This window comes from Ursus maritimus, unplaced genomic scaffold, assembly GCF_017311325.1.
Source record: "Ursus maritimus isolate PB19 unplaced genomic scaffold, ASM1731132v1 scaffold_26, whole genome shotgun sequence".
Lineage (NCBI taxonomy): Eukaryota > Metazoa > Chordata > Mammalia > Carnivora > Ursidae > Ursus > Ursus maritimus.
Genome location: NW_024425119.1, coordinates 28,373,462 through 28,389,124, shown reverse-complemented (window position 1 = coordinate 28,389,124; position 15,663 = coordinate 28,373,462). Strand labels below are relative to the sequence as shown.

At 38.7% G+C, this 15,663-nt stretch overlaps 1 protein-coding gene across 6 annotated transcripts in view; it reads left to right on the top strand.

Annotated features, from left to right (window-relative positions):
- The window catches only part of AMN1 (antagonist of mitotic exit network 1 homolog), a 49,237-nt gene that overhangs the window by 13,343 nt on the left and 20,231 nt on the right, over positions 1 to 15,663 (top strand). For all 6 annotated transcript variants that reach the window (XM_008683460.2, XM_008683459.2, XM_040642309.1 and 3 more), the window contains exons 2-3: positions 10,457 to 10,589; positions 12,689 to 12,833. In XM_008683460.2, the coding sequence (XP_008681682.1) occupies positions 10,457 to 10,589; positions 12,689 to 12,833 (278 nt within the window). The remainder of the gene's footprint in view (positions 1 to 10,456; positions 10,590 to 12,688; positions 12,834 to 15,663) is intronic.

The following is a 15,663-nucleotide window of genomic DNA, read 5'->3' as shown; positions in this document are numbered from 1 at the left end:
CATCGGGCTCCCTGCTCAGCGGGGAGCCTGCTTCTTCCTCTCCCCTTGCTCCTCCCCCCTGCTCATGCTCTGTCTCTCTCTCTGTCAAATAAATAAATAAAATCTTTAAAAAATAAAATAAAATATCATTTTGGGTTAGAGCACAAATTGCTGTAAATGGGAAGAGCATTTGCTACTATATCTCAGGGAGTCTCCTCATATCCCCAGACGTGGCCTACAGAACTTATCTCCTCCCTCTTCCATAAAGTTATGTTTCCATCAGCATCCCATTCTCATCACAGAATTGTTAGATCTAGGATTTGATTTTACTTGATGAGACTGTTACTGTTCATACTGTTTGATACTGGCAGAAGACACAAGATTTCTGGGCTAGAGACAAAGGACTTTGCTACAGCACAGCAAGCCACATGAGCAGTTTGCCTCAGTTGCCCTTCTCTCCCACATCCCATGAGGGTGATGCAGAGGGTTCATGGATGCCTGCACAGTGGATATATTACAGGAAAAAGACACTGAGCTTGAGGAATACAGTTTTAGAACAAGCAATAAGCAGACTTGCCCTTTGTCTTGAAGGGAGACAATACCTCACCTCTCAGAACTGTTTGCTACAAACACAACCCACCTGAGAAATGGCCCAAATAAAGTGCAGTCGGGACCTAACCTTCTGAGCATACCTATGGAAGCGTGAAAGGCTTGACTGTGACCACCAGCCAGAAGTTGGGAGACTATCTCACCTCAATTTTTAAAACAATTTAGCAATTTTATGGATTTTTAAAAATACATGAGTATGTCTGTCTCTCTCTCTCTCTAACCATTTCTTTCCAAGAATGGTTGTAGAATCAATTGGGATAGAAAGACCTTGTACTGAAAAGTAAGCAAACTTAAAATGACCAACTTATTTGAAAAGGAGCCCAAGTACATATTTGAGAGAAGAGGAGTCACCATATTTCTTATTAATGAGATACAGGTGTTATATGGATGAGAAGACTGATGATATTTGGAAGACTTATTGAAAAGGAAGTATGAGGAGCTCCACAGACCTGCTCCCCAGTAAAATAAGCATAAAAGTTGAAAATTATAAAACAAAACCTATTGCTTAAACTCTCTGGAAATCCTCCTAAGGGCATACAGCAAATGAAAAAAACATGCATTCAAGATAATCTTTTAAAACTCAGTAAGAACAACAAGAGTCTATGGCATTTGAACTATACCTCTACTCCAGGTGGATATGGCTAAGGTGATGGAGCTACCTCTCCCCCCAGTTCCTAGTCAAGAGCTTCAGTATTTTCCTGGGAAAAGCAGGATGCCAGCATTTCTTGTCACACTCCTCCCTAGATACTTGTTCACAGGCTAGATTACGGGTGAGTATGGTCGACAGTTGGGGGATTGCTACCTCCACCTGGCCCCCACTTATGGGGCAGAGGTTCTATTTCAGCATGGCATGCTGAGAATACTGGGATGCTGATCTCCCTTATCCTAGCTCATTCATGGGTGAAGGTTCCATGTTAGAATAGGCAAGCTAAGAAGACCAGAGTCTACTACCCGGCACTCTGCTCCTAAAGAAGGGTTTCACTCAGAAGCATATCATCGTCCTTGTTCCCAGCTCTGAAATTGTAGTTTAGAGATTTTTCCCAGGAAGAAAGACAGGCTGCAAAACAAAGAATTCAGAAGCTTTCAAGAAAATGATTTTACTTGAAACAGAGGGTGGAGGAAGTTCAAATCTAAGTAAGTATTAACAAGGAGTCTGATAGCTTCATGTGAGTGGCAAGCTAAACCATAGGCCAGGAAGTTTACCAGAGAGAACCAGGGATAGGGACCTCTAACAAGAGCCTGCTCTGGGTGAGAACAGATCTTAAACACTGATCTCAGAAACGAATCCCACAAAGAAGTCCAAAATGAATTGGATGACATTGTGGGGCAATTTATACCCCATACATTGTTGAAAAGTTTAGAGCAATTAATCTATAGTGAGTGAAGGTTGACAGCTGGGTGTGATACCAATACAGACTTAACAGAATAATCAGAGAAAGAAATAGTCACAGGAACCCTACTAAAACCACTGACATCCTAGGGGAACAATGCTTATGTCCAAGCTGTGCCCACTAAGAAGCAAATCAGAGATTGCATATAGTAAGGGAAATAGACCACTGAAATAGTCCAGCCATGCCACTAAACAAACAATCAATCACAAATGTGTGGGATCAAAATCGAGAGTTACTAAATTATATTATCTAAACTGTCCCATTTTCAAGAAAAAAATTTCAAGACAAAGAAACAAAGTTTGACCTATACACGGAGAAAAAGAGGCAACAGAAACTTCTTAGAGGACCCAGATGTTGTACTTAACAAGACTTCAGAGAAACTATTATAAATATATTCAAAAAATTAAAGGAAGCCATATATTAAGAAGTAAAGGAGAAAATGCTTGGCAGTTCCCGAGAAGTTAAACATAGAGGGGTGCCTCGGTGACTCATATGGTTAAGCATCTGCCTTCAGCTCAGGTCATTATCCTGGGGTCCTGGAATCAAGCCCCACGTCAGGCTCCCTGCTCAGCAGGGACACTGCTTCTCCTTCTCCCTCTGCCTGCTACTCCCCCTACTTGTACTCTCTATCTCTCTGTCAAATAAATAGATAAAATCTTAAAAAAAAAAAAAGTTAAGCATAAAATATTCATATTATCCAGCAATTCCACTTCTAGGTATATACCCAAAAGAACTGAAACTAGATACTCTAATAAGTACTCGTACATATGTGTTCATAGCAGCAGTATTCACAATAGCCAAAAAGTGGAAACTATCAAAATGTCCATCACCAGTGATTAATAAACAAAATGTGGGGGCACCTGGCTGGCTCAGTCAGTAGAGCATGTGACTCTTGATCTCGGGTTTTTGAGTTCAAGCCCCACATTGGGTGTAGAGATTACTTAAAACTAAAAATCTTTTAAAAAGTGCGGTATATCCATATAATGAAATACCATTCAGCCATTGAAAAGGAATGAAGTACTGATACATGCGACAACATGGATGAACCTTGGAAACATTATGCTAAGTAGATGAAGCCAGACACAAAAGGCCACATATTGTATGAATTCATTTATATGAAATAACTGACATGGAATGAATCCATAGCAACAGAAAGCAAGTTAGTAGTTGCTAGATACCACTGGAGAGAGGAATGGGGACTGACTCCTTAATAAGTACACATTTTCTTTTGAGCTAATGCAAATGTTTTATAACTAAATAGAGGTGGTAGTTGCACAACATTGTGAATGTACAAAATGCCACTGAATTGTACACTTTAATTACATTTTATGAATTTCACCTTGATTTCAAAAAAGAAAAAGAAGGTATCATGACAGTGTTTCGTCAAATAGACAATATCAGTAAATATAAAAAAGAACCTAATGGTAATTCTGGAATTGAAAAAGTACAGTAATTGGGGCGCCTGGGTGGCGCAGTTGTTAAGCATCTGCCTTCGGTTCAGGGCATGATCCCGGCGTTCTGGGATCGAACTCCACATCAGGTTCCTCCGCTATGAGCCTGCTTCTTCCTCTCCCACTCCCCCTGCTTGTGTTCCCTCTCTCGCTGGCTGTCTCTATCTCTGTCAAATAAATAAATAAAATCTTTAAAAAAAAAAAAAAGGAAAAGTACAGTAATTGAAATGGAAGAACTTAAAAATGTTATGCTAAATAAATGAAGCCAGTAACAAAAGTCCATATATTATATGATTCCATTTATGTGGATGTGCACTACAGGCTAATCTAGAAAGAGAAAGTAGATTGGTGGGAGATGGGAGAGATTGGCAACTGACTGCTAATGGGTACAAGATTTATTTTTAGAGTAATGAAAATATTCTGGAATTAGATAGTGATGACAAATGCACCACTCTGTGGATATACCAAAAAACACTGATGTTATGTCAATTATATCTTAATAAAGCCATTGCCAAAAAATTGGGAGTTTTTTTTCATTAAGCTTTTAACTTTTAGAATAAATGATATAAATGTCTGTTGATAATGGAGTACCTGATTTCAATATCATAACAGAGTAAAGGAGAATGAGAGCTGGGAGAGTCTGAACTTACTGCCCTTTATTATGCCATGTAGTCCATTCAGTATGAATTACTTAAAATGTATAAACACCTAAATGAAAGATAGTTTTGGAAAATAAGAGTGATAGCCATGGACATGTGCCACTCAGGTCACTCTTCAGGGAAGGACTTGCTTCCCACTTGTGGGGACAATGGTCAACAGATAGCTTGCATTACTTATCTCCTTCAGAATCTACCCCTGCTGCAGAGCCACCTAGCTGAGGTCACAAACACTGCCCCCCCCCCCAAGCAACCCACATCCACTGACAAGGATATAAAGTCCCAGTCAAAAGTAGATTCCTGTTGAAAAACTGGTCTTTCATGCCGTTATTATGCACAGGTGTATGGTTTGAATTTTCACTGTGAATATGTTGCAGAATCCTCAAGATGAATAAATAACATTAATTTTGCTTTGGAACTTGTGAATACTCATGGGATCTGCTACAGGCTGAATGTTTTTGTAAGCCCCAAATTCATATGTTAAAATACTAACCCCCAAAGGTGATAGTATTAGTAGGTGGGGACTTTTGGAGATGTTTAAATCATGAGGGTGAAGCCCTCATGATTGGGATTAGTGCCTTTAAAATTTCCAGAGAAATCTCTGGCCCCTTCCAAAATGTGAGGACACGTAGAGAGGGCATTGAATATGAACCAGGAAGAGGACCCTTATTCAACCATGCTAGCACTCTGATTTCAGACTTACAGCATCCAGAACTGTGAGGATTAAATTTCTCTTGTTTTTGAGCCTGCCAGTCCGTGGGACTTTGTTATTGAAGCCCAACCAAACACAGGGTCCTTCAGCAGAGAAAACCCAAACCTTCACTATGGGGGTGGCTTCACACAAAGAACACAGAACTCACATGAAAAACTACTTGTGTGAAAGAGTTAACAGTAAAAAATTTAAAAGGCAGGGGGGTGGTGTGGCCTGAGTGGCTAAGTTGGTTAAGGGACCCATGCTTGATTTCAGCTCAGGTCATGACCTCAGAGGTTGAGCCCTGACTGGAATCCTGCATCCAGCCCCACATCAGGCTCCAGGCTCAGCGGGGAGTCTGCTGGAGATTAAGGAATTAAAAAAAAAATGGCATGAAAGAGACTCAGCAGAAAATAGAAGAGGATTGACACTTTAAGAACTATAAATAATAGAACAGTTTGAAAGGTATTTTAAAACAAATGTATTGGACATATTCAAAGACAAAGGAACAGTTATCCTTAAGAGAATACAGATAATAGTGTTTTTTTTAAAGGTTTTATTTATTTATTTGGGAGAGAGAATGAGAGAGAGAGCACAAGGAGGGAGGAGGGGCAGAGGGAGAAGGATAAGCAGACTCCCCACTGAGCAGGGAGTCCAACATGGGGCTTGATGCCAAGGACCCTGGGATCACAACCTGAGCCAAAGGTAGATGCTTAACTGACTGAGCCACCTAGGCACCCCAGATTTTTTTAATTAGAAGCCGTACAAAAGAAAAATGTAGTCATTGAAATAACAATCTAAATTCCTTTGCATGTATTGCAGTGGATGATAGATTGAACTACATCCTGTCTAAAATGAGACTTATGGGTCCTCCCCACCCTTCCATACTTATTCACAGTTAGCTGAGTCTGGGACCCTGGGGGCACTGTCGAGGTCATTACTGCAGATTGGCCTTATCTGGCTATTTAGAATATTATTGATAGTAGCTTTAATTAAATGCTTTAAGAGACAGATTGAACAAATTTGGTGTCTGCCTTTGTTGGTCAAATTAATTAGAGTAGCTGACAGAGTGGTATACTTATATAAATATTTGAGTTCAGCCAAGAATGTGTTGGATGGATGTTGGGAGAGGCATGCCTTATGGGTATGCCAAGAATGTAAGGCCTTGACTACTCTTTACCTAGGGCACTTCTCAAGGTTGTTTGTGCAGCAAATATTGTCTCCTTCCAAAAAAGAGCAGACTTGCTTCAGTTTACCATAAAAGTTGTGGATCACCCAAGCTCGGTGTTTTCTCCCGCAATACAACCCACCATGTGAGCAAGCATTCATCTGGGCCCTACCTACATTACACTATAGGAGTTAGAGGGCATGGGGAACCAGCATAAATGTGAAGCCCTGGCTACTGCTCTTGTCATGAGTAATAAAGCCCTTTTTCTTTGACCCAGGAATCGCTGGGTCTTCTGCCAGCATTCATGAATTGGTAATAGGCTCACTTGTAAGCTTGTAAGTGGGGTAAACTCAGATTCTGCAAGTTCTTTACAATTGCAACAGTCAGTTCCAGGTAGTTTTTAAATCAAAAAGTGAAAAGTAGGGGCGCCTGGGTGGCTCAGCCATTAAGCATCTGCCTTCAGCTCAGGTCATGATCCCAGAGTCCTGGGATCAAGCCCCTCATCAGGCTCCCTGCTCAGCGGGAAGCCTGCTTCTCCCTCTCACACTCCCCTTGCTTGTGTCCCCTCTCTCGCTGTCTCTCGCTGTCTCTCCCTGTCAAATAAATAAATGAAATCTTAAAAAGAAAAAGTGAAAAGTAGGGGCACCTGGCTGGCTCATTCAGTAGAGCATGCAAATCTTGATCTCAGGGTTGTGAGTTTGAGCCCCACATTGGGCATAGAGATTACTTAATTTAAAAAATTTGTTAAATTTTAAGTGAAAGGTAAATCAATCCCTTTAGTGAATTTTTTCTAGAAGAAAGCGTAGCAGGATATCTTCATGAACATAGGACAGTGAAAGAGTTCATAAACAGAACCCAAAAGAAACTTGCCGTAAAGAAAACATTAATATATTAGGCCGCATTCGATTATACTTCTCTTCAACATAAGATATAATTAAGAGATTGAAAACACAATCCACAGAATGGGGAATATATTTAACATACATAAGCAACAGAAAGCTCATATCCAGAATAGAAGGGGAACTCCTACATATCAGTAAGTAAAACGTAGACCCAAAAGAAAACTGGGCAGTATACTTGAACAGATAACTCCTCAAGAGACCATCCAAGTGAACAATAAAGAAATGAAAACATGATCAAATTAATTAATAATAAGGGACTGCATCTTAAAGTCACATTACATTGCTACCATATATTCATAAATTGCTAAAATTAAAGACTGACAATGCCAAGTGTTGACAAGGAGATGGATTCCAGGAACTCTCATTGAATGAAGGTAGGAATCAGTACAATCACTTCAGAAAACTCTTTGGCATTAAGCTAAACATATGCATCCCGTAGAAGCCAGCAATTCTACTCCTAGACATATACTTGATTAAAACACAAGCACACATGCACCAAAAGACCTGTGCAATAGTATTCATATGAACATTATTCATAATAGTAAATTATAAACCACCCAACTGTACATCAACAGTAGAAAAGATAAATTGTTCAAACAGTGGAATATTATGCAGCATTGAAAATGCACATGAACAAATGGAAAATTAAAATGAACAAATTATAGCTATCTGCAATAATGCAGATGAGTCTCGTAAACATGTTAGCAAAAGAAGGATGCCTGGGTGGCTCAGTTGGTTAAGCGTCTGCCTTCAGCTAAGGTCATGATCCCAGGGTTTTGGGATTGAGCCGTGCATCAGGCTCCCTGCTCAGCAGGGTGTCTGCTTCTCGCTCTCCGTCCCCCTTCTCATGCCTCTCTCTTTCAAATAAATAAATAAAATCTTTTTTTTAAAAAATGTTAGCAAAAGAAGCCAAAAAAAGATAGTAGAACAATATTAAAACTGGACTGAATACAATACAAATTGAAAAATAATATGGATAAAGAGACAGACATTACTTAATGATAAAAGGAATTCCACAAGAAGATGTAATGATCATGAATTTGCAACTAACACCAAAGTCTTATGAAAAGAAAAGTTGTCACATACAAGGACAATTGACAAGTTCAGCCATGGTAAGAAACTTAATGCACTACATTTTGCAAATACAGAAAACAATACTCTGTTATTTATGCATATCACATATACTTTAGTAGTAAAAATAAAATCGTGGACACAAACTATTTTTAAAAACTTCATGCTTGTGGTTGCCTCTGCAAAGGGAGATAAAAAGTAAACCTAGGTAGGTGTATGAAGGAGGCTTTATTTTTATCTGAAATGTCTTATGTCTTAAGAAAGATATCTGGGGGGTGCCTGGGGGGCTCAGTCGTTAAGTGTCTGCCTTCGGCTCAGGGCGTGATCCTGGAGTCCTGGGATCGAGCCCCACATCAGGCTCCTCCACTGAGAGCCTGCTTCTTCCTCTCCCACTCCCCCTGCTTGTGTTCCCTCTCTCACTGGCTGTCTCTATCTCTGTCAAATAAATAAATAAAATCTTTAAAAAAAATTTTTTTTAATTCTAGATTTATGGTGCATGGGTTTTCTATCATCCTATTTTATTTTTATGTATTTTTGAATTTTTCATTATAAAACAGTAATGTACAAAAAGCAAAAACTAGTAGAAATGAATGTAAAACTTGATTTCAAAATACAAGTATTGTAAATTAAGAATTCTACAAATTTAGGGGTGCCTGGGTGGCTCAGTCAGTTAAGCATCCGACTCTTGGTTCAGCTCAGGTCATGATCTCAGGGTTGTGAGATTGAGCCCTGTGTTGGGCTCCATGTTCTATGTAGAGTCTGCTGGAGATTCTCTCCCTCTTCCTCCCCCTCTGCTCCTCCCCTCAGTTTGTGCTCTCTTTCTAAAATAAATAAATAAAATATTAAAAAAAAAAGAATTCTATAAATTTAGTAGAAAAATAACAGAAGAATTAAATAGTACTATCAAACAATCATATATATTCACATAGTATGTTTGTGTGCATATACATATACGGAGAGATATATTTGGACATACATGTATAATAGAACATTATATCTCTTAGAGAATATATATCCTCTGAATACTTATGGAACAAATACAAATTCAGTGATATATTTGGCCACAAAAACAACTCTTACAAATGTAAGTCAAAAAATAGCAAAATAGGCAAAGGATATGAATAGCCAATTTAGAGAAAAGCATATCCAAAGAGCCAGCAAGTTCATGAAAAGATGTGAAATTTACTAGCAGTTAGAGGAATACAAATTGAAGTAATAATAAGATACCACTTTTCACACATTAGATCTTACAACATTCAAGAGTAGGTAGATCTTAAAAACACTGGTGAGTGAAAAACTGAACAAATCTATGACAAATTCCAGATATATAAATTAGAAATACATACAGCAAGCATGTTAAAAGGACACATACAATGAAAGGGTACACATTAGACATTAGAATGGATTCCTGGAGTGGTGGGGGATGGAATTGGAAAATGGAGACAATGGAAATAAATGAAAAAATAAATAAAATGACTCTGTTGCTTGAGGGAGGTAGAGGAATACGATACTCCTGTACTGCTGATAGAAATACGAAGTGTCACAGACTTCCTAGAAAACAATCTGACAACGTATGTTAACATGTCCTAGAGACAGACTAAATAAATGCTCCACGCTGTGAAATATTATATAGCCATTAGGGGAGCATTAAAACTGTACTTGATGCTTTGAAGAATTTTGTAAGATATTATTGAATGAAAGAGGGTATAGAAAAGTGAGTATATGGTGAGGCCATTTTAGGAAACAGTGATTCCCCTCCCCCCAACCCTTTAAATATGTAAGTGCATGTGTGTATAAAAGCACAGAAAAAAATAAGAACATACACTAGATATTAGTGGGAGGAACTAATCTAATGGAAGGGGGAAGAATAGGACAGAGAAATTCATGAGTGTAAAATCATATATATGTGGAGGTATTTGTAGTTAGAGATTTAAGTAAGATTTATGTTTGTTTGTTTAAAGTATGAGTTTCTCGGATAGTTGGAATTTCAGGCTACATAGGAGATATGTTGGTCATAGGGGCCTTGATTATTGCCTGCTCTGATAACTCTTCTTTATACATATACAGCCCTGGCACTAAGTTTGTCATCTCTAGGATTTGTACTATTTATGCAATCTCTGTGGTTGTAGTTCTTTCACAATTTCATTATACACATGATTTTTAAGAAAAACAGTGAAACGTTTGCTGCCTTAATAAATAAAACTTGTCAATCAGTAGGCCCTCTTTCAATATTTAGGAATATGTAACTGAAATCTTGGTAGTAACTGTGTCTTAGGAATTAGAGAGACTGACTTAGGAAAAACTTTTTTGTCATTTAGAATGCATTTTAGTAAATGAGGTATGCTGAGAAAAAAATATTAAGAGCCTCAGAGCCTAACCGAGTGCATGCTAGGCTTTTGAATCTTAGCAAGCTTTCCTTGCAAATATTGATACAAATGTACACCCTGTTTATGAAAGGATTAAGTGGGAACAAACATCTTAAATATTAGTAATCGGTACCAGTACCATGTAATTTACTATATCGTATTTGTATTTCAGATGCCTGTGGTGCTGCATGAAGAATATTTCCAGATATATCACAGACATTAAGCCTTTGCCTCCCAACATAAAAGATAGACTGATTAAAATAATGAGTACCCAGGGGCAGATAACAGATTCAAATATAAGTGAGGTAAGAGTATATACAATTGCAAAGCAAGCATATTATATTTTACTGTTTAGATATGGTTTCAGATTTTTGGAGCAATGGCATATAGTAGGATTAGTAATAATTTTAAAATATAACAAAACATTGGGGTTCTTTTTTTTTCTCCAGATAACCAAAATGTTCATGTGTAATAGTTACTAAAAAAACTCTCACTGTTCTATCAGCTGCTCCCCTTGTCTTCATCATACCAGCACCCTTGATCTCTACATTTTCAGATTATTCTTAAAGGGTGTATCCAACAAGAGGATCTAACAATTATAAATGTCTATGCCCCCAACAGGGGAGCAGCCAGCTACATAAGCCAACTCTTAATCAGAATAAAGAGACATATAAATAATAATACATTAATAGTAGGGGACCTCAACACTCCACTCTCAGCAATAGACAGATCATCTAAGCAGAAAATCAACAAAGAAACAAGAGCTTTGAATGACACACTGGACCAGATGGACCTCATAGATACATACAGAACACTACACCCTAGAGCAACAGAATACGTAAGTGAGATAAGTCAAGCAGAGAAAAACAATTATCATATGGTTTCATTCATTTGTGGAACATAAGGAATAACAAGGAGATCAGTAGGAGAGGGAAGGGAAAAATGAAGGGGGGGTAAACAGGGGGAAGTGAACCATAAGAGACTATAGACTCTGGAAAATAATCTGGGGGTTTTAGAGGGGAGGGGAGTGGGGGGATAGGCCTGGTGATGGGTATTAAGGAGGGCATGTATTGCATGGAGCGCTGGGTGTTATATGCGAACAATGAATCATGGAACACTACATCAAAAGCTAATGATGTACTGTATGGTCACTAACATATCATAAAAAAAAAAAAGACTGAGATTATTCCCTGCATATTCTAAGACCTGGTTTTCAATCCTAGCTCTGCCCTTTTTTTTTTTTTTTTTGACTATGACTTCGTGTTACTACTTAAGCTCCAGGTGCCTCAATTCCCTGATTTAGAAAATGGCAGTGACCAATCTTTCAGGGATGTGTGTGTGTTTGAGAGAGAATATTAAATGACATAATGTATATAACACACTTAGTACCCATCCTGGTAAGTGCTAAATAAATAAAAATGGTTATTCTTATCATTTTTATAACTTTTCTATATTGTCTGAATCTTTTACAACAATAGTACATTATTTTTATTCAGAAAAGTAAAGCTATTTCTACTTCGGAAAAAAGTAGAAAGCAGCCTGCGTAAGATTCTCTCTCCCTCTCCCTCTGCCCCTCCCCACCCCCTCATTCTAAAAGAAATAAAGGAAGGGAGGGAGGGAGTGGTGGAGGGAGCCAAGGAAGAGAGCTCAGAACAGTTTGAAATCGATTTGCTGTTTGTTGCCCTTAAGTAAACATTCAATAATATTGGGTTTGTTTGTACTCGCTCCCAGTAAGAATGAAGGAGGTAAGTGTTCTAGAAAAGCAATACTCACATCCTATAACCATTCAGTATATAGCAACTAAATACTCATACCCGCTGAGCAGAGGCACATAGATCTCTAATAACCGTCAGGAACTACTGGAAAAAGATAAGCACATGCCACCGCCATGGTTCTGCTTCTCAGGTCTAGTGGGTCCTTACTCTGTACCAACCATCGCAACAATGCCATGTGTCCCAGTAAAGACTTTGGGGGCACTAGAAGCTGTACCTCCAGTTGGAAGTGGGCTTGTTTTTTCCTGATTTACATATGTGTCTGCACTCAGATGGGTTTTTGTATTCTTTGCTATATTTTCTGTCCACCATTTGTCTCTCATGATCACCATGTCAAAACACTGCCAGGGGCGCCTGGGTGGCACAGTGGTTAAGCGTCTGCCTTCGGCTCAGGGCGTGATCCCGGCGTTATGGGATCGAGCCCCACATCAGGCTCCTCCGCTATGAGCCTGCTTCTTCCTCTCCCACTCTTCCTGCTTGTGTTCCCTCTCTCGCTGGCTGTCTCTACCTCTGTCGAATAAATAAATAAAAATCTTTAAAAAAAAAAAAAACACTGCCAAAACACTGAATATGGAATAAACATTTACATTTAGAAGAAAAATTAATTTTTCAAAATCATGTATTTTTTACAGATTTTACATCCTGAAGTCCAAACTCTAGATCTGCGAAGCTGTGACATTTCAGATACTGCCCTCCTGCACCTGTGCAACTGCAGAAAACTAAAGAAATTAAATATAAGTTCCTCAAAAGAAAACAGAATTTCCATCACTTCAAAAGGTATGTTTATTAACACTGAATACATTGATATATTACTATTCACCATCTAGCATAATTTCGGAACAAAGAAGGGGTAGTAAATACGTCAAAAGTGAGTTTGAAGATGTCAAAGAAACAGAACTATATTTACCAATAAAAATATTCAAGCTAAGATGAAGAATCCAAATTAGAATTCCTGCTTATAACCATTGCTGAAAGTTAAGAGATACACAGGGTAAGTCACTACTTATAATTTAAACATATTTGAAGTAGGAGCGACTGGGTGGTGCAGTCAGTTAAGCATCCAACTCTTGGTTTTGTCTCAGGATCATGATCTCAGGGTCCTGGGATTGAGCCCCACATCCAGCTCTATCCTCAGTGAGGCGTCTGCTTAGAGTTTCTCTCTCCCTCTCCCTGTCCCTCTAACACTCCCCCATCTCGCAAACCCTGTGCTCTCTTGCTCTCTCTCTCTCTCAAATAAGTAAATCTTTGAAAAAGAGAGAGAGAGATAAACATATTTAAAGTAAACCTGGATGGACATCCATGTAAGAAAGCTCAGAACACTTTGAAATTGATTTGCTCTTGACCAGTTCATACTTTGTTAAGGCTTTCTTGATACAAAATCACCACAGAAAGTTAAATCATCAGATTAAATTTACTAGGCACTCTCCTATCAGTCTGTACAATGATAGCTTGTTTTTTGTTTTTATGGTTTTTAAAAAAGATTTTATTTATTTATTTATTTGACAGAGAGAGAGAGCACAAGCAGGGGGAGTGGCAGGCAGAGAGAGAGCAGAGGGAGAAGCAGGCTCCCCATCGAGCAGGGAGCCTGACTGAGGATTCAATCCCAGGACTCTGAGATCATGACCTGAGCCGAAGGCAGGTGCCCAACTAACTGAGCCACCATATGTTTTTTTTATTTAAAAAAATTTTTATTGGGGGGCGCCTGGGTGGCACAGCGGTTAAGCGTCTGCCTTTGGCTCAGGGCGTGATCCCGGCGTTATGGGATCGAGCCCCACATCAGGCTCTTCCACTATGAGCCTGCTTCTTCCTCTCCCACTCCCCCTGCTTGTGTTCCCTCTCTCACTGGCTTTTTCTATCTCTGTTGAATAAATAAATAAAATCTTTTAAAAAAAATTTTTTATTGGAGTAGAGTTGACATACAATGTTATATTAGTTTCAAGTGTACAACTTCATGATTAGACAACTATATTCATTTTGCTGTGCTCATCACAAGTAGCACTACCGTCTGTCATCATACAATGCATCATACAATACATCATACAATGTATCCTCTACAATGCATAGTTTTTTTATAGTCAGTCAGACTGCTTTTTTCAGTATCATTATTACATGAATTAGAGGATTTTTTACCCTTTTTTTAAATCAATAAAGAATTGTGTGTGTGTGTGTGATTTTTTTTTAAAAAAGATTTTATTTATTTATTTATTTATTTATTTGTGAGGAATAGAGAGCACAAGCAGGGGGAGCAGCAGGCAGAGCAGTGAGAGGGAAAAGCAGGCTTCCTGTCGAGCAAGGAGCCCTATGCTGGCCTTGATCCCAGGACCCTGGGATCATGACCTGAGCCCAAGACAGACGCTTAACTGACTGAGCCATCCAGGCATCCCTCAATAAAGGATTTTAACCTTTTCCTTCAATATAAGAAAGAGGGACTTGGGCACCTGGGTGGTTCAGTCAAACATCTGCCTTGGGCTCAGGTCATGATCCCAGGGTGCTGGGATCAAGCCCCACATTGGGCTCCCTGCTCCACGGGGAGTCTACTTCTCCCTCTGCCCCTCCTCCCACCGGGTCTCTCAATCTCTCCCTCTCTCTCTCAAATAAACAAATACTCTTAAAAAAAAGAGAGAGAGAGAGATTTACTTGGCTAGCTAGGTTTCTGGAAAGTTTTATGAGTAGTTTGCTGTATTTTGCAATCATCTTGATTAGCAAGTTAGACTATTCATAAAATATTACAAAGAAGCATAAGTTTTTAAATGTTTACATAAATAATGCCTCACTAAAAAGAATTTTCATGCCAGACACCGATGAATAAAAACAAAAGTTCTTTCAAGGGGGTAAAAATAAATAAATAAATAAAAAAATAAATAAATAAATAAATAAATAAATATCCTTTCTCAAGTTATGCAAAACAGTAAAAAATGACCTACACATGAATTCACCATCTTCCCTTTTGTGTATTTTGCTCATAAAGGTTATCTTTTCACACTGTTATAATGTTTATCCATGACTGAAGGGCTGAGGATCCCCAAAGTACTCTTATTTTTGTGGCACATTATCATGTACCAGTCTCCAAGGTGCATTTACATCAGTTTAATTAGATTTAAAAGTCAAAAGGGGAAGAGAGAACCGAGAGACAAAAGTATGATTCCTCCACACTAAGATACCACCTTACGCCAGTTAGAATGGCAAAAATTGACAAGACAAGCCATATGCACCCCAATGTTCATAGCAGCAATGTCCACAATAGCTAAATCGTGGAAGGAGCCAAGATGCCCTTCAACAGATGACTGGATTAAGAAGTTGTGGTCCATATATACAATGGAATATTACTCAGCTATCAGAAAGAACGAGTTCTCAACATTTGCTACAACATGGACGGCACTGGAGGAGATAATGCTAAGTGAAATAAGTCAAGCAGAGAAAGACAACTATCATATGATTTCTCTCATCTATGGAACATAAGAACTAGGATGATCGGTAGGGGAAGAAAGGGATAAAGAAAGGGGGGGTAATCAGAAGGGGGAATGAAACATGAGAGACTATGGACTATGAGAAACAAACTGAGGGCCTCAGAGGGGAGGGGGGTGGGGGAATGGGATAGGCTGGTGAT